Genomic DNA, 20,496 nt, shown 5'->3' with positions numbered 1-20,496 from the left:
CACACCGTATGCCTTCTTAACAACCCTTTCAACCTGGTTGACAACTTTCAGGGATCCGTGTATATGACCACCAAGACCTCTCTGCTTATCTACACTGCCAAGAATCTTACCATTAGCCCATTACTCTTTACCCCTGTTACTTCCTCCAAAGTGAATCAGCTCACACTTTTCTGCATTAAACTTCATTTGACACCTCTCAGTCCAGGTCTACAGCTTATCTATGTCCCTCTGTAACCTGCAACGTCCTTCGGCACTACCCACAACTCCATCTACCTTAGCGTCATCCACAAATTTACTAACCCATCCTTCTATGCCCTCATCCAGATCATTTATAAAAATGACAAACAGCAATGGCCCCAAAACACTACCTTAAACATTTTCACCCTTCACCAACGATGAACGGTGATGGTAGGACCATCTACCTGCACTGTCTGCCAGTTCTCTTTTCGTCCCCTGACTGTAACTCATCCGTCTTTGTGTTGTACCTGAAGTGTGACTATCTCCCTGTAATTCCTCTCAGAATCCCTCTCCGCCTCCCAAATGATCTGAAGTTCATCCAGCTCCAGTTCCTTAATGCGGTTTTTGAGGAACTGGCGTTGGGTGCACTTCTCACAGATGAAGTCAACAGGGACACCTTGTGGTGACCTTATCTCCCACATCCTGCAGGCGGAACATTCCACTGCCCTCACCTCCATTCCCAATATTCTAAATTCCCAAAGAGACTATTGAAAAATAAAGAACAAAAAAAAACTAGTTACCTTACCAATCTGGTGTACAGTACAGAGGAGGATGAGTGGAAGACACTACCTAAGAAGTGTTTCGGGTAATGCAACCACCCAAATATATGACTTCATTGACACAGGAGGCCCAGGTCCGCTCCTGCTCAGCGTGCACTCTGCCTATTCACGAGGTAAGTTTTTAACTTCGTGATTCACCTTCCCGGCAGCCCCCTGGATGTCGCTCCCGCTCTTCCTGCTGCTGGCTCTCTCCACTTGCCTTAGTAAGTGTGGTTCCAAAGCAGTTAGGAAACTTGACACAATCTAGGGGAAAGCAGCCAGACTAATTAATACCCCATCCACTACCTTAAACATTTTCACCCTTCACCAACGACGAACAGTGATAGTAGGACCATACACTGCAACAACCTGCCAACACTTCTCTGTCACACTTTCCAAACTATCACCTGTGCCACCTAGAATGGTGAGGGCAGCAAACATGGGAACACTACAACCTGCAAGCTCTCCTCCATATCACCTGACAGTTTAACAAAGAACTACATCACCCAACCTTCACTTTTCCTAGTTTAAAATCCTGGAACCTGCTTTCTCATAGCACTATCAGCGGACCAACACTGGGTGGACTGCAGCAGTTCAAGAAGGCAGCTCTTCACCTTCTCAAGGAAATTTAGGAATGAGCAACAAATTCCATACATAAAGGCTACATATTTACATTTTTCTATAGTTTGGATCATGGACTGAAATAGAAAAAGGTCTGTTTGAAAATCCAAGAATTGTTGAAGTTTTACGACGCGTTTAGAATGCAAGTTACCTGACACTCTTTGTACTTGCTGTTTATACTGTTCAAACAGTGTACAAGTCTCATTGCAGATAAGCTGGAACCACTGTGCTTTTTATGAATGGCGATTTGTCTGGCAACAAGTAGCTGATTGGTCTGTGGAATATTGACCAGTTATTGATGACAGAGGCCTCCTGACTGCCAATAACTATGCAATTGGGTGCCAAATAGCTGAACAGTGTGTGCAGGTCAAAAATTATCAGACATCTGAAAGATGATTGCTTTCACTCTGGAGTAAAAAGCATCTCAAGACTGAAGATAGCCAGTTTATCTTCCCTGGTCCATTGATCTGAGCTGGGAGTTTTAAAAAATAAATCAGAGACCTTTAAAAGTGTGTCTCCTGCAAACAAGGTTAAAAATCACACTGCACCAGGTTATAGTCCAACAGGATTATTTGGAAGCACTAGCTTTGACAACCATCTGATGAAGGAGCAGCGTTGCAAAAGCTAGTTCTTCCAAATAAATCTGTTGGACTATAACCTGGTGGTGTGATTTTTAACTTGGTACACCCTAGTTCAACACCGGCATCTCCAAATCCTGCAAACAAGAAAACATGCCTGGAGAAGTGGATGATGTTCATGAAATCTTGAGGGGCATGGATAGTTTAAATAGACAAGGTCTTTTCTCTGGAGTGGGCAAGTCCAGAACTAAAGGGCATAGGTTTAGGGCGAGAGGGGAAAGATTTAAAAGGAACTTAAGGGGCATCGTTTTCATGCAGAGGGTGGTACATGTATGGAATGAGCTGCCAGACAAGTGTTGGAGGCTGGTACAATTACAACATTTAAAAGACATCTGGATGAGTATATGAATAGGAAGGGTTTAGAGGGAAATGAGCCAAGTACTGGCAAATGGGACTAGATTGGGTCGGCATGGATGAGTTGGATTGAAAGGTCTGTTTCTGTGCTATACATCCCTCTAACTCTAAGTGGACAGAAACCAATAAACTTCCTTCCCAACTTTTCCCTATGCCCATAATATCTTTCTTTATGTCTGTATATGTGGATTGGGGGAAGGTTTATAAAAAGGATATAATTTTAAATATAGAGTTATATGCTGATGATTCTGAGTTGTTTATCTATTGTTAATATCTATTTGTTTATAGTATCTTTTTTTTATAATAAATAGATTGTTAAGTACAGAAACCTGGTCTGTCAATCTGGGTCTAAAGACAGGTAAATTGGGGAATTCTACTTACTTGTTCAAATCTGTAACCTGTGTGACTATGCTGTGGTGAAGTGTAACTCATACAGAAATTGCTGGAGAAACTCAGCAGGTCTGGCAGGATCTGTGGAAAGAAAGCCGTGTTCGCAATTTGATCCAGCAACCCTTCTTTGGAACAGGTCACTGGAGTCAAAACATTAACTGGTGTGCTTTCTGTCCGAAGATGCTGCCAGACCTGCTGAGTTTCTCCAGCAATTTATGTTGATTTAGAATTCGAGCATCTGCAGTTCTTTGTTTTGCTGAGGTATAGCACATAACTGACTCAGATAATATTAGTATCTTCAAGAGGGATAGTGATGGATTTTTGTGTACTGAGGGAATTACGTGATATGGGAATAGTGTGGGAAGGTGAGATTTAGATGAAAGGTCAACCATGGACTTGAATGGCAGAGCAAGCATGGAGGATGAAACCATCTAGACCAGCTCAGTTCTCTGTTCCCAATTTTGTTCACACCCTGGAATCTAGGTATCATTCACATTTTCCAGAGATAAGTGCAATGAGTCACTTATTAAGAGTGAGTACTAAAGAACACATGACTCAGTATGGGCTGGATTTAATGCTGTGCATCAAGGTGAGAAACATAATAGTAAAGCCCACTTAATGTTTGAAGAGCCCCATGTCAGTCTCTAGACAATGGCAGAATCTCCCCCATTTAAGTGAGGGGTTGAAAGTGCAGCATTCCTGGCCATCAGTGGCAAAATGTCACTTTTCCTAATTAATAAGCCAATTAGTATCCATTACCCCTAAGCCTACTGCAGTTTAATAGTGGCTCAGAGATTACATGGACGTTGCATTAGTTTCCCAGAACATGCGAAGGCCACCCAGCCAACCTAATGAAATTTTGGGCCACATAGAAAAAGGGGCACCATAGAAACAAAGCAGGAGCACGAATCAGCTATTTGGCCTGCTCTGTCATTCAAAATGATCATGGTTGATTATCCAACTCAGTACCCTATTTTCTGCTTTCTCCATATATCTCTTGATCCCTTTGGTCCTAAGAACTATATCTATCTCTTTCTTGAGAACCCATTTTGTGCCATATTGAGGATACCAGTCACTGAAAGCCAAACCCTGCCTTGTCTGCAACACTCCTCCATCCTGGCAAACCCCATTCTACCTTCTCTCACTTTTTGTCCGGGTGGGTGCAGTTCCAGCAGCAGCCACCACTCGTGCTGATGCTGGTGGCATCAGGAGCTGTGCAGCTCTCTCTGGGACTTCCGCCATCAGGATCGTCAAATGCAGACAAGGCTTATCTATTGCCATGTAAGTGCCTGAAGGATACTTGATTCTATTGGGCTTCCCATACTGAACTGGCAGAGATCCCCACTAATTCTGCTACCAGTGGGCGAGAGCCTCTTTCCACCCTGGCCAGACTGAGTGATTGAATATGGGAGTGACTGAGAGACAATGAGACTGTGGAGAATGGGCGAACAACAATAAAGGAGTAAATTACTGTGATTCTAAAAGTGATGAGATACTGAGAGAAGGCAGGAGTGAGTAAATGATTCTGTGAAAGTGACTGAGAATATGAGTAGCGACTGAAGACATGAGTGAGTGAAATTGCAACTACGTGAGATTGAGAGTAAGTTAACATGAGAATAATAGTGTGATGGTAGGAGAATAAGTTACTGAATGACAATGAGAGACACTAAGTGAAAGTCTGAGTCAGTGAATAAAATAAGTCAGAGTGGGAATCAATGATCAAGTGTAAACGTGTGGCTGATATGCCTCAGTGAGTGACACTATGTGAGATTCCACTGAACTAACAGAACTTGGCAGCTGATTTGAACTTCTGCATTCACTCTTTTACCCACCTGATTCCTATTTCTACCCACTACACACATCCTCCAAGCCCAACCTACACATTCCAGTCCACCTGTCTAATCCCCTGCCCATTTGACTAACCTATTCAATCTCTCCTCACTCATCCCGCTCACCCTTTGATAGCTGTCTTAATCCCCTGTCACCACCAATATCATACTCTGACACCCTTCCATCCTGTGCCGAGTGGGCTCACCCTCAGGCACTCCTTTCACCCCTTTTATCCATCACTCACCCCTTTAACCTTTGACCTCTCATCTATTCCACCCAACCTCTTACCCACTGCACTCATCCATCACCCATTATTCTCGTAACTGTATTGCTCACCCTACTACCTCCCCATTCATGCTCATACCCTCTTTTCCACTACACTTATCCTCTCATCCATCCCACTATTAAGGTCAATTACTGAGTAAAATGAAAGGGTTCCTAACCGATCCTTGCTTAAAAGAAATGTTGTGCAGTTGGCAGTTACTGTTATATTGTAACCACAACACATTCATGAGGAAGAAGAAAGGTTGTTAAAAACAGGAAAAAAATGATAAATGAACACTGAGTATGTGTCTGAGTATTTGTGTCCCTGTATAAGGAGCCTGCAGAAACAAATATAGTGGCCACAAGCTACAGCCTGTCTAAGACTATTTTTAGTGTTTGATCTTGTTGGTTTCACTTCTGCATTGAGACCAGAACAGTCGGGAAGGCTGAGAGAGAATGACACGGGGAGAGAGCCAAGACCAATTCTGGAAAGTTCAACAGAGGTATCGTTCTACGAGTCGATGATTGGTTTTTATTTCAATGTGGAAAACTGTGAAGAAGACTTATTGTGATTATACAAAACAGCATTGAACCTTGTGAGGAATCTGGAAGTCCCTGTGCCACGTAGAGGTGTTGTTTGGTGGAGCAGCCTATCCAAACGACTTCTGCCTTTTACCTCAAAGAAACTGATTGAAATGTTTTGCTTATGTGTATAAGCTGTAAAAGGAACCTGTTTCCCTGTTCTATGAAATCAAATAGTTTCCTTCCTGTGTCTGCAGCCTGTGTATTTTTCTCTTATTAATAGAACTCTTTTTTACTGCAGTTTTGAAACAGTGTGATTGTTACCATGCCTCATGTCATCAATTCAGTGCAGTAATCACCACCAGTCCAGAGTCAATCCAAAATGTTTGGCAAAGCTGCTTTGTATCCTATCATCAACCGTAACAAGCACATTAAATGTGACAAGAGCGAAGTCTTTCAGCAGGTGAAGGATGAGTGCCTGAGAAAAGGTGTCTTGTTTGAAGACGACGAATTCCCTGCTAACGAGTCCTCACTTTTTTACTCTGTGGCTCTCCCTTTCAAGCTGGAGTGGAAAAGACCCCCAGTGAGTGACATACTGTTTATTATATAGTAGCTCAGGCTGTGGGTTACATTGAGACTGGCTGATTGTTGTGTGATGGAGCTTTGGGATTCATGCTCCTTGTGTATGTTTACGACTGAGATTGATAGGTTGTTGATCAAGTAGGGAATCAAGAGATATGGGGAATGTGGGGAAAGTGGAGTGAGGAACATTGGATCAGCCAGTCTCCTGTTCCTATTTCTTATGATCTTTCCTTGTACTGGTTTGCAATATTTCCCTGGTCTATTACTCCTGTTCTCTTTTTTCATTCTTTTTAATGTATTTGAATGATTTGCAGTATGATAGGTGTGAAATTTTGTGCTGGCTTGTTACAAGCATACAAATTAGGAGTAGGGATTGGCCATTTGAGCCTGCTTTGCCATTCAATAAGGTCATGTCTGATCGGGTTTCATGGATAGGGTAAATAGGCAAAATCTTTTCCCTGGGGTTGGGGAGTCTAGAACTGGAGGGCAAAGGTTTAGGGTGAGAGGGGAAAGATATAAAAGAGACCTATGGGGCAACTTTTTCACATGGAAGGTGGTCCGTGTATGGAATGAGCTGCCAGAGGAAGTGATGGAGGCTGGTACAATTGCAACATTTAAGAGGCATTTGGATGGGTATATGAATAGGAAGGGTTTGGAGGGATATGGGCCGGGTGCTGGCACGTGGGACTAGACTGGGTTGGGATATCTGGTTGGCATGGACGGGTTGGACCGTTTCCATGCTGTACATCTCTATGACTATGATTGTGGCCTCAGCTCAACATTTCCACAACACCTGATAACTACTAACTCCCTTGTTAATGAAGGATGTCTCTAGCTTTACCTGAAAAATATTCAATGGACCCTACTTTGACTGTTCTCTGGGAAAGAGAGTTCTGAAGATGTACTTTCCTTTCAGAGAAAAAAAATCTTCATCTCATCTTAGATTGGAAATCTAGTGTCCCCTAGTTATAGCCTCTCCCACAGGGGAAATATTCTTTCAGCATCTAATCTGTCAAGCTCTGTCAGGATCTTAAATGTCTCAAAGTGATCACCATGCAACCTTGTAAGCTCGGCAGTCAGCTACATTGTGGTTCCACATTTTAACACCCATCTGTTTTTATGGTCAGACTGTGTGGCTCGATATAGAGTCCCTGCTAGTGACTGACTCATAATTGATATGCTACAGGACTGATTCTCTCTGGCACCAGGCCACTTTGACTGGTTTGTTGGGATTACTGTCAGGAAGAGAGCACCAGCTTCAGGTAGTGACTGAGAGCAGGGAAAGCTAGGGGAGTTCCTTGAGTAGTTTGGTTCGAGTACTCATTCACTTCCTGGCCCCCAAGAACGCCAATAAGACTGCTTACTTTGGGCAGCTAGAAACTTCTGCCTTGGCTCAGTGGCTGAAAATCCCACTACACAGGCCTTTGCCAGTAAAATTTAAGTACAGTACATCAAATAGGTTCCTGCTTGCCTTTTGTGGGAGCCCACTCTATACCTGAATTCTGTGCTTTAAACACGAAAAGGACCCTATTTAAAAATAGGGTTAGGGTGTGAAATTTTAATCTCTCCATTCAGGTGGCACGGTGGCTCAGTGGCGAGCACTGCTGCTTCATGGTGCCAGGAACCATGAAGCAAATTTTGTCTTTGTTGTGTGATTGATCATCACCACTGCCCATCATGTTGTGTCAGTTCTCTGGAGTATTGGTTCCGTTTCATAGATTTATTGCCACCATGCTCCTTTTAGCTTAATTTAGTGTGATAGCAGGAAACCACTTGGTGGTCTAATGAGGAGAGACTCTCATATTTAAAACAGTATGTAGTTTGTAGCTTGATGGCAAACAGGTTACATTGATATAAGTACATTGTTACTAAGACTATCAAGAACCCCACATGATCGGTCTGTCTCCTTTGAGATTCAGAGCTATTTTGCTATCCCACTCCATATTGCATCATTCTAATAGCAATCCTTAATACATTCCTCAATGAATCCTTTTAGATCCTACGCCCAAGATGTTTTCCATCTGTGCTATTTATAAAAACACATAGAGTTACATTATTAGTACACCAACTGCTCTAAAGTCTCTGACTACAAACTTATCTCAGCCCTCTTGGGCCCCCCACATTCCCAATGAAGAGTTTGTGCTTGAAACGCTGACTCTCCTGCTGCTGGGATGCTGCCTGACTGGCTGTGCTTTTCCAGCACCACATTTTTTGACTCTGATCTTCAGCATCTGCAGTCTTCACTTTCTTCCTACAAATTCAGACAGTTTGGTTGTTTCACTACTCTGCTAAAACATGTTCTCATTTGGTTTAGAAGATTTGGGGGCTTTTGGCTTGAAGGCTGTTGACCTTGGTTCTGCTGTTGACAGTGTGTGATCTGTAAAGACCCTTTAAATGAGAACCTTGCTCCTGGATTTCGTTTGTGGAGCATGTTCTGCTGAGGCAGGCCACTGCTTCATTCCATCATTTTCAGAACCTCTTGAATTTCCTTTGTGGAAGAGAGTTCCCACATTGAAGCATGCTCTTTTCTGGCTATATCATGGATGCTTGGACCAGGCAACTTTTGTTTTTGAGGTATCCTGGATTTCTAGGTCAGTTCATTTTTCTTTGACAGTGTTTTGAACCTCTAAACCAGATACTTATATCTCGACAGTATCCTAGACCTCTGTGCCAGGTGATTTCTCCTTGACCCTATCCAGCGTCTGTGCGCTCTGGTCAGCTCACCTCAGTGGTGGTTTTCATGGAGTTACTTGCAGCCCATCTTCACCTATGCAAGCAAATCTGTGCTGAAATATGTTGACAATGTACCTCAACCTTGTTGATTAAGTGGAAACTTTTAGTTGTCCTAGGCGATTGCAATGTTAGTGAACCAACGTCTTCACTTCCTCAGCCATACTACTTGAAAGTTGTTGCTTACTTGTCTTGATTGCTATCACTCATACTGTTGATTCCTCTTTCAAAGATGAAGAAGTGAAATGTTCCTTCTCAGCATCTGATATCAAATTCGACCCTATCTTCGACCTAGGCTGAGCAAATCCATAAAAGGATTCATCAATGAGCTGAAGTGGGTTGCACTGCTGATTATCTTTCTCTTCTTTGCATCTCTTCACAAACTCTGATGACTCTTGCCACAAATTCCCACAAGCGTTGATAGGCATGTAAAGCACTTCTACCAACTCTATCGAGTTCCACCATGAGATCAGGAAGTCCTATGAAATCTACTACCATTTGACCTATGATCAGTTGTTGGATGACTGTCTGCTCAATCGTAACTCTTTCTTTGATCCTTGGTTACATAACTGGCTTTTCCTTGAACAATGGTAGTAGGACTGTCGACATTTTGAATGGCTTTGACATAACTAGCTGTTTCTCTGCCAGTTCTCGGTTAACTGTAACAAGTTTAACTCCTTTTGCTATTTGAATAAGATTGAGATCAAGACATGTTTAGGGGTGATAATTCTTGATTGTAAAGTACATATGCTTTCTCTACTGTCTGACATACCTCATGCTGCAGAGCTGCTTATTGTATATCTTTAATCTTGAGAGTTACACCTCTGGACCATTTAGTTTCACTGTTTACACTTTCCTCACTCATGGTACATTATCTGATAATATGCTGACATTCACTCCTGTAATCCAGCTTAAAATTAGTGAGATGCCGTTTGATACAAATAACTTCTTATCAAAAAGCTTGACTTAGATTGCCTAGTTTCACTAGGAGAACCTTTGGATTTTCTTGTACTTGTCCTATATCATCAACATCTTAGTGTGAGTACCTATTTGAGTTGCTGTTCTGTACCTTTGTCATATACGGTCTATCTGTATATCTTCTACCAGTGACCTATTATTTTACAGATTGGACATTCCTCTTTAATATCTGTGCAGTGCTTGTACCTGTGAGGTTTTCTTGTACCATAGTGCCCATATAGACTCTCAGTATCTGCAGTCTGGCTTACTCGCTCTATGAATGTCTCACACACGTCTTTAGGAGTTTTATACAAATTATTTCCCATATGAGTTACAGTGGTATCATCAACGTTGTTACTCATCATGAAACTTAGATGTTAGGCCCACTTCCTTTGCGATCCAGAGCTGACTTCCCACTCATGTCCATGTAATCTTTTGTGTTGCCCTCCTCAGCATTAACACTTTAAGAGCTAACACCTCAACCAATATTTTTGAATGTTAGCGTGGAAATAAGAATATAATGACAAAAACATTCAGATGGTGTGTAAAGCCAGCTCAGATTGCTTTTGCTGAGAAAATACTCCAATTGAACTATTCACTGTTTTGGTATTTATGTACTGAGAGTAGATTGCTGTGATACAATTGGGAAAATTTATAAGCCACTATTTTGAGCACATGAAGAACAGTTATTGTTCAATTGTAATAAAATATGATAAACTATGTTTTATTTATAATTCAGTCCACATTAAGTTTATTCATAATTTTCGATGCACATTTGTATTGTCAGGTGTCATGGAGTGGTGAAGCTGAAGGGCTTGTATTGGCCATGTGGAGGATACCAGAATACTCAATGACCAGCAGTATTCTGAATAAGGCTTTAACTACTATAAATTGTATTGGCTTGTTGCCCTCTACAAATACATTTGCCTTACCCATTAATTCCATTGGGCAGTGCAGCACCTATCCTTGTAACTGCCAGTCCCATCCCCATCAGACATTGAATCCAACTTCTTTTCTGAAGTAGTTTCAACCTTAGTTGCTGTTTGTGGGAGCCTGATCCACACGCTCAGTACTCTATACTTTGGATAGTTATACCCTGCCCTGTTGCATGTTTGGAGGAAGGGAGAACATTTAGTCGGACAGGGTGGCAGTTGGGTGATGGGAGGTGGGGTGGGGCATTAGGGGTTGTTCCCTCTCACATTCTCACTTTCATCCCATTTATGTCTCTGGCCCATGGACAGCCTTTTTACCCTGACCCTAAATGAGGCCTTCAAATGTACGATTAATTCTTATGGCACTATTGAGCAAAAAGTTGGCAGCTTCTGATTACTCGTTGCTCATGAGAGGTGAAACCACCTCCTCCCACTTATAGCCGACATCCTGATAGTGTGAAAGCTGCACTAATATCCATTTAACCAACTGATTGGTTCATAACATAGCCTTCCATCCATCAGTCAAGGCACCCATGGCATCCAGAAATCTCCCCCTTGAGTTATTTTAAGCCTGCGTTTTCCATCCTGTACTTAAAATGTGAGGCTGTACAAGCTGATGGAGTGATGAGTTGGCGCAGAGTCCATGCGATGTTATTGGGTATCTCACTTCCTCATTCACTGAACCACCATGCATCAATCAATGTCTGGGTCCGTTCTAAGCTACCTTAGAAACCTAGTTTACCTACAATCAGCACTAACTCATTTATTTTCTTATTCTTTTGTGGGATGTGGGTATGGCTTGTTGAGTCTTTTAAGAGGGCAGGTAAGAGTTGACCATGTTACTTGGGTCTGGAGTCATATGCAGTCTAGACCAAGTAAGGACGGCAGATTTCTTTCTGTAAAGATTATGAATAAACCAGATGGGTTTTTTTTTACAACAATTGATGATATCTACCATGGTTATCATTATGAGGCCAATATTCAGATGGTAAGTGCACTTCTCATTGTGCCATGGAAGTTTGAAAAGGAGGACAGCAAAGTAAAAGTGAAAAATGACATCCCTAATGTGAATACATAAGCACAATAGCCATTCTGTGTTTGACAAAGAGGGCCTTATAGTATATTAGGGACACAAAATTAAATCACTTGTCTTTCAGTGAGGGCAAAAACCTGACCTTTGGCCAGTAACGGAACATGGAATGTTTTTGTAGTCAAACAGCCAAGTCAGCCTCTTAACTTCCTTTTTCTGAATATTTCTGCTTACATTGTTTTAAAGGATTCAATGGTCCAAGTTCAATACTGAATCTGATTACATGATAATATTTGCAGAGAAGAATTGCTGACCCTCCCAAAAAAAATCTCCCATCCCCTGCACTCCAGTCAATGTACCTAGAGCATTCAGAATGTAAAAGATCCATAAAAGGAGGAATTAGAAATTATCAATAACCTCACTAACCATTATGTTGTGTTTACAACCACAAAAATAGGATATTGAGTTGGAGAGTATTTTGCAATTCCTTCAGTTGCTGTTTTGAAGATTGCTTATTCTGATTGATTTCAATCTTTGGGAGTCATTTAAAGGTTTGGAATAAAATCAGAAAGTGTTGGAGTATCTCTGCAGATCTGGGACCATCTTTGGAGAGGGAAACAAAGTGACAAATATTCTCCTGGACAGATGCCTGTTATTCCAGTGTTGATGGGAGTTGTGCATGGGGACCCTGTGAGAATGTGGCGCAATGAAGAGTTGAAAAAGCCAGGCATCATAGTGTACTTCAAAGCATTGCCCAGGAGATTGAATTTTCTGCTGGCAATGCCTTGCCAATAAGGTTCCTCCAGAAATCTTAATTCACAGTCTAACTCTTGAGTAAATATTAAATGGACCCCATACCTACCTCACACCCCAACTACACCAAATCTGAACCACGTAGACACCCTAGACCGTTAACTGACTGCCACCTGCTAGACCCAACCAACCATTCCCCTCCTATCACCAAACTCAAAACCCCCAGGCTGGAACCCATCACCCTCACCCCCAAACCAGCTCCTTTTTCTTTCACCGACCCTGATACCGCATCACTTACCTGCTCCCTTTTGTCACCTTGCATTTTTTACTCCTACCCATCTGGCATCCTACCCTCCCAGAACCCAACATCACACTTACCTTATGTACATACAATTTGAATGCATCTGTCAAAATGGCCTTCAGGACCATTACATTTCAGAATGCGGCAGCTAACTGCTTTGAAAAGGTGGCACACTTTGTATTCCTCTGAAAGTTGACACTACAAAAGAACTGGCAGACTTGGAAATATTACTTCGCATTTCTGAGGGAGACCTAAACAGAATCTTCTTTCAGAAATGCAGAGTTCACTTCTTTTGAAAGAAAAAGCACCAGAGTGGCAATCTGCACAAGACTTCCACTCCCTGGGTAAGTTATTTCAAAGTTAACATTTTGAGTCTGACATGACTTTTCTCCCAAACAGGAAGAAGAAGAATCATACCGGACTCAAAACATTAACTCTGGTCCTCTGTCCACAGCTGTTGCCGGATCTGCCAAGATTTTAATTCAGCATTGGCAATACTTTTTTATGTAAGTTTTTCTCTATCATTTCCCAAAGTGTAAGTTTTCCTGGAAGTGTGCCATTCTTCACAGCTGAATTCAAGCAGCTAGTGCCAGGAGGATACTCAGCTGTGGGAGTATTAACAGCTGAGTCTAATTCTGTCCATTGTCAACACGCACACACTAACCTCAATAGAATTTCCGTTAGAACTGCTGCATTAAAGGGGGCATGCCTTCTTGTTCTTGAGCACAATGGAGAGTGGAAAAAGCCAGGCATCATTTGTGCCATTTCCAGTTCTACTAATGAAAGAGAGACAATAATAATAACTTAAAATGTGTGCTGTCATTGGTGGCATTACATTGAATGTTAATGACGTGGCTTTAAGGTTTTTGCATATCCTTTCAGCTTTAGTTTCACCAGCCGGTCTGAGAAATGGAACTCACATCTCCCCGCCATAATCCAAAAGGTACCTTTGACTGCCCAGTTTCAGTTTGAATGATAATGACCTGGGGATGATAACAGTCAATTTACTGTACATAGAAGATAGGCAGAAAAAGATAGGCTGATCTAATTAGCCTACCCCAAACATATCCCATGTAATGGCTTGTTTTAGCTAGTGCAGGAGATCATTGTGATTCTCATTATAGTTACAAGTCATTGACTGTTGCAAAAGGTGATCATAATCTAGCTTTCACTTGGTGGAGATAATCTAAATTCCACGTGGCACCATGTTTGTTCATTACTCTTTAGAGAAAATAAACTGAGAAGTACAGTATAAACACAGGGTACAATGTCCAGGCAACAACTAATTATTCGGTAGTTTAAGATTTTGACAGTGAAATTTATCAATCTACCATATTTCCTGGTTATGAAAAATAGTAACAATGGAACTAAATAAGTTCATTTTTGTAGCTTTGAAGTCATTAAATAATCATTTAAACTATTCAAGTCATTGCTCTGACTTCTAAAATATAGATAACTTTGGTTAAAAATTGAGTTTTGTTTGGTAATTTTTGAGACTTCTTTTCTAAATTTAGGTTAAGTTATGGAGGTCATGTGACCTGTTCTGCTGTCTTCCTAAACATAGTTTGGATGGTTTTGAATCAAGCAAAGGCTTAGATTGTTTTACCAAAAAGAAGACGTATTTACACTAGGAGACAATGGGCCTTCTCCTTTATAGTTGTCACAGAAAGCACTGTCCACAGAAAAAGTAGGGAAGAGTCCACAGTTGGTTCTGGTTTCTTTTGGGTTACTTCCCTTCTGCTTTCCTAGTTGGATAACTTTGAATCCCAGAATTAAGTTTCACGGTCAGTTTTGACAAGCAATTCTTCCAATCTTATCTTTTAACAAAATATTTGTTAGATCTCAGCTGTAGTATTGTTAGCAGTTGTGAGAACAAAATTATATGAAGAATGTGAATGCATTGGAAAAAGTGCAGAAGCAAATTACTAGACTGGTTCCAGGAATGAGTCATGTCAATTGAGGTGGCACGGTGGTTAACACATGCCTCACAACACCAGGGACCCGGGATCGATTCCTCCTTCAGGTGTGGAGTTTGCACATTCCCCCGTGTCTGTGTGGGTGTCCTCTGGGTGCTTCGGTTTCCTCTCACAGTCCAAAAATGTGCAGGTTGGGTAGTTGGCTGTGCTAAATTGCTCAGAGTGTCCATGGATATGCAGGCTAGGTGGATTAGTCATTGAAAATGTGTGGTTTTGGGGATAGGGAGGGAGAGCCTGGGTTTGCTCTTCAGAACGTCGGTGTGGGCTCGATGGGCTGAATGGCCTGCTTCCACACCATGTGGAGTCTATAAATTAAAAGGGTAGACTGAAGAAGTTGGAACTGTTCTCCTTGGAGAGAAGAAATCTAAAAGGAGATCTGATAGAGGTTTCCAAAATCATGAGCGGACTGGATAGGATAGGGAGAAATTGTTCCTGCTCATAAAATGAACAAGAAGAAGAGGACGTAAATTTAAAGTGATCTGCAAAAGAAACAAAGATAATGTGAAAAAAATCCTTTTCTTATTCATGAATAGTTAAGGAATGCACTGCCTGGATGTGTGGTGGAAGCAGCTTCAATTAAGACATTCAGGGGGACATTGGGTGATTATTATTGGGTGAAAATATTGTGCAACCTTATGGGGAGGAAGCAGGAGATTTGCATGAGGTAATGATATTTATTTAACCAGCCAGTGCAGGCACAATGGGCTGAATAGCCTTCTTCTACATCATAACAACTCCTATGATTCTGTGAAAGGGTGATAGTGTTTAGTTAACAGTGTTTTATCACTAATTTTTACAAAAAAATTTACATGTAAGATTTTGGTATACCTTTTAGATAATAATTGGAAATTTGAATCTCTCTCTTAAAAATGATTGGTTTCAATGAAAGTGGTAACCATTGTTGCTTTCTCAGGCACAACCCACTTACCACTGGTCAGTCAGCAAGACAGAAACAGAGAGAGCTCCCTTAAGCCTGTGAGAAAGGGAGGAGCTTATCCCACCAAGCTGTTAATCACTATTATGTGAGCAGATAGTTCCCAATTGTCTATCCAGCTATTCAAATAGAAAGTATTTTTGTTTTACTACTCAAGCATTTGAAAAGTGTTCCTTTTACAATGGCCTGAAATATTTGAGATTGTATTCAATGATCCCCGATTTGAATAGGTTATTAATACTCTAAATCTTTTTAGTAAAGGCCCTGGTTGCAGATAGAGAGGAAATTTTGAATTGAACCTGACAGAAGTATTAGAAGTTGTAAAACCCCATAAAAACGACCCAGGCGTTATTCTATGTTGTGTCACTGATAGTTTAGGAAAATGACAGGTGCACTGAACTGCAAGAACTGGAGCTGGCCAATGACTGACAGATCTTTCAGGATTCTTGTGAGAACAGAATGGGACCCCACGTCCAGCTGTCACAAGATCTAATACTTGTGACTGCTCTTCACTTTTCTTCAGTACTGTGAGGGAAGAGCGACCTGGTTGTCATTTCTAAAGTCTCTGAAAGATCATCACTATATCTCACCAAGCAGCATTCAGCCTTTTGAGAGTATAAGTTTGGAGATGATTGCTCTCTTGTAACCTTGAGAGTTGCCTCACTTCATTTATGAATGCTTTAAATTCTCAAGAGCAACTAGGGATGGACAATAAATACTGACCTATCGATTGGCACTCACATCCGAAGAATTAATTTTAAAAAAGACACAGAGAATTTGATATGTGTCATACTGTTGTGGATACTGGTGTTCTACTGTACTTGTTGAATGAAATGGTGACTCTCTCTGGAATAGGGAACATGATTTTACAGGTTTTCTAGTGCATCACCTCAGTAGCCATTGCCAATTTTGCTTTAACTGTGTTTTAAAATTTCTGATATATATGTAATGTTAAGCTCAGAATTTCCTCTTGAAGCCAGCATCCTCTGTAACCAGGATGATTGCTACAGTGGTGTGAGGTTGTTCCCAAGTTCTATTCCACTATATGGTTTATTGTCAGTCCATTGAAGCAGTCATCAAATAGATCACCTCACTTAGGCTCGAAACTGCACAAACACTTTTGGAATTTGAGAGAACAAAAAACAATACAGCACAAGAGCAGCCCTTCGGCCCATCAAACCTGTGCCAATTATCCCCGAAACCTTCCCCCATTCTCATGTTGAAACTGTGCCCTCTTGTAGTTGACCTGTCCACCCTGGGAAAAAAGCCTCTGATTATCCACCCTATCTATGCCTCTCATAATTTTGTAGGCCTCTATCAGGTTACTTCTCAGCCTCTGTCTTTCCAGTGAAAACAATTCGAGTTTTGCAACCTCTCTTCATAACTAAAACCCTCCAGACCAGGCAACATACTGGTAAACCTTCTCTGAGCTCTCTCCAATGCATCCACCTGATACTGTAGTGACCAGAACACCATGCAATATTCCAAATGTGGCCTAACTAAAGTTTTATTCACCTATAACATAGCTTACCAACTTCTTTATTTGATGTTCCAGCCGATGAAGGCAAGCATATTGTATGCGTTCTTGACCACCTTATCCACCTGTGTTGCCACTTTCAGGGATCTGTGGACCTGTACACCCAGGTCCCTCTGTATATTAATGCTCCAAAGGGTTCTGCCATTTTTTGTATAAAGCGCACCTGAGTTTGATCTTCCAAAATGCATCAATTTGCATTTGTTTGGATTAAACTCCACATGCCATTTCACTGCCCAAATCTGCAATCTATATCCCGCTGTGTTCTTTGACAGTCTTCATCACTATCTGCAACTCTGCCAATTTTGGTGTCATCTGCAAACGTAGTAATCAGACCACTGACATTTTCCAAAGTTGAGTATTTCCGAGAAAGCAAGAAAACAAGTTGGCATTGAAAATTTGGAATGTGACATTTGTAGGCTGCGCCCTATATTAACGTTACAAATTTTAGCTCTGACTGTGCATACCATTTTGCACTTTGTTTCATTAGTCACTGTCCTTAAATGATCTGAGAATCATACTTTTGTAGGAGTTGATTCACTCTTTATATTGATGAATTGGGGGAGGGGATTATGCATCTCAGTTTGCTGACGTTACAAAACTTGGTGAGAGAGAGGACATTGTGATGAGGACATAAGGAATCAATAAGGGGATATTGTCAGGAGGCAAAAACATGGCAGATAGAGCTCAGTGTAGGAAGGTGTGAGCTCAGAAAATTTGTTTGGGACCCTGGCCAATGAAAGTGAACTCTATTTAAGTACTTTCTTTTATTCTTCTTCTACCTGAAAATGGGGCTGAATTGTGGTGCCAGAATACTTTTCACTGTATCTCTCTAGATATATATGACAATAAATAAATCATTCATTCAGGAATAATCAAAAGGCGGATTGTTACTTAATTGAAGAGATATTTAAAAGAAATTACAGCACAGAGGGGTCTGGGTGTTTTTATGCGAGAAATACAAAAAGTTAGCATGTAGGTCAGGAAGTAAGTAAAAAAGCAAATGGAATGTTAGAATAGAATAGCCTTTATTATCATGTGGACTCGAATGAGTTTAGTGAAAAGTTTGTAATGTTGCTTCTCAACGCCACCTTAGGTACAAGGTACCCAGGTACAGATACTTTAAGTATCGTCACAGAATTGGAATAGTAAAAAGAGAATTAGCATGGGAATACAGAGTTTAAAAGTCCAGAATGAGAATAAAGTGTCTTTAAAGTACTCATGTTATCATCATTTACCAACATGAGTCTGTGCCCGCTGGACTTCAGAACACAAGGCCATGCTGCCTCCAGCCAGGACTCAATCTGCTGCCACTCTGAGCTCTGAGCCTGGGACTCGGCCCCAGCTTGCCCTGCTCCACTCGGGGCTCACTTTGCTGCCCACTCCAGGACTCAGGCTGTGCTCACTGTCCTGCTGCTCTGGGCTCCGGCAGCAACTCATCTCCCTTCCATTCTCCAGTTAGGGTAGTTTAAAACGTTGGGGAGTGGGGGAGCAAAACTGCTGCAAAGAGGGTAAAAAAATGAAAGGAAAGGGAAAAGGAACTGGTTGAGCAGAGGAGCTCTGACAGGAGTTGTCTCACTCTGCTGCCGGTTTGAACATTATTGGCCTTTGTTGCTCGGTTTTTGGAGTTTAAAAGTAGGGAAGTCTTGTTGCAACTACACAGAGTATTCGTGAGGCTGCATCTGGAATACTGTGTATGGTTTTGGTCCGTGTATTTAAGTAAAGACAGTAGCAATGGAGTTAGTTCAGAAGAGATTCATCAGGCTGATACATGGGAGAAAGAGGTTGATTTATTGAGAATGCTGAACAGGTTAAGGACATTCCTCATTACAATTTAGAAGAATTAAGGGTGATCTTATTTAAATATACAAGATTCAGAGAGAGTTTTGTTATATTGCAGTATGCTCTCAGACTTAAGCAAAGGACCTAGACCATGTGTACTACTGTTACTGCAACTACAACAACACCTCTACAACCGTAATTGCTAATGAGGCCAACAATGAGAACCTTAATACTGGAACACCACGTGTCGTTGTATTATTTGACTATCTTAAAGGTAAACTACCTGCCTGGTCTGAAACCAAGCATTAATACAACACATACATATTGCATCACTCTCGCAGACGCTTACTTTATGACTGCTTCTACCTTTTTTCCCAGTTTTCTTCTTTAAAAGCACAACGTTACTGTTCATTGTCAGACCATCTATCTCCATCCCCTGCTGAACAGAATTCAAAAACTTCACTTGGTATTGATGCCTCCTAATGAGTAGAAATTTTGCAGCAGCAATGAGTGTGAATGATAGCTGGAAAGTCAAACTTTCTTTTCATTGTCTCCAATGCGCTGGGTCAGGCAATTCCTCCGCAAATTGATGCACACCAGTCCAGCTGTCCTTTGAATGTAATGCTTCAGAGGCTAAGTTTGTTCCATAATGACACTTTTAAAGTGAATAACACCAAAGTAATTTATGGTAGTTAAAATATAACAATGTAGCATATGAATTACTGAAAGACTAACAACAGTGTTTCCAAAATATTTTAGAATTATACTTTGGCATGGACCAGGGAATTTTAAAGTACAAGAAATCAGTTTTACCTTTTTGAGTCAACCACATTTAATTGAGTAATGAACCATGTAATTAGCACGCTTCCATCAGTGTAAGATGGTGAAATGCAGCTACAGAACTTCAGTGAGATTAAATGATGTAATGTGCATATAGTTGAAGTTTCTTCTCCATTTGATTTTTCACTGCATAGTCCAGGCCTGACCTAGGGACTCAGCATTGCCCAGTGTTTCATCACCTCTTGGCATTATCAACTAAATACCGAGGAAAAACTTGTGGAAAGCACTCAGATGCAACAGTAGCTGAATGACCCTTAAAGGGACCACCAACTATCAACATGACCTACCTCAGCGCATTTGACTGTCTTGAGACAGACACATAAAGCAGTGGGTAATAGTTGACCCATAGCTGGAATCTGGTTCGAGGACACCAGGCATGTCAGTAAAGTAGTAAGGCTATACTTTACATCTGTGAGGGGCAATGTTTCTTTGAAATAATCTTCAATGCCTCCATAAGGAGGAACTACAGGATGTCTTAGTTATGCAGAAGCTGGCTGGACCAGCATTGATTGCCTATTCTTAGTTGCCGTTGGGAACGTTGTGGTGAGCTGCCTTGTTGAATTGCAGCATTTTCTGGTGACTGTTTACCATGATGCAGCTCGAAGTAAAGTCTATGATTATATGATAGCAAGCATTCGGACAATGTGCCTTCTCAATGCAATTGGTTGATCATAACCAGTGCCTTGATACTAGCAGAGTTGGCCTGAGAAAGTACACCGACTTTGTAGCATCTATCCTGCCAGTAGTTTT

The 20,496-nt window shown here is 41.3% G+C and overlaps 1 protein-coding gene across 2 annotated transcripts in view; it reads left to right on the top strand.

The window, feature by feature from the left end:
• The first annotated feature begins 5,299 nt into the window (after positions 1 to 5,299).
• LOC140476557 (calpain-3-like) overlaps positions 5,300 to 20,496 on the top strand; it is a 109,072-nt gene continuing 93,875 nt past the window's right edge. The window contains exons 1-2 of one of the 2 annotated variants that reach the window (XM_072569341.1): positions 5,310 to 5,376; positions 5,743 to 5,978. In XM_072569341.1, coding sequence (XP_072425442.1) covers positions 5,778 to 5,978 — 201 coding nt within the window. In that variant the 5' untranslated portion in view covers positions 5,310 to 5,376; positions 5,743 to 5,777. Of the gene's footprint in view, positions 5,979 to 20,496 lie in introns of both variants that reach the window. The other variant, XM_072569342.1, reaches the window with a different exon arrangement.

Source organism: Chiloscyllium punctatum, chromosome 4 (assembly GCF_047496795.1).
Source record: "Chiloscyllium punctatum isolate Juve2018m chromosome 4, sChiPun1.3, whole genome shotgun sequence".
Taxonomy (NCBI): domain Eukaryota; kingdom Metazoa; phylum Chordata; class Chondrichthyes; order Orectolobiformes; family Hemiscylliidae; genus Chiloscyllium; species Chiloscyllium punctatum.
The sequence above is the reverse complement of the archived record's forward strand: the minus strand, read 5'-3'. Positions and strand labels throughout refer to the sequence as shown.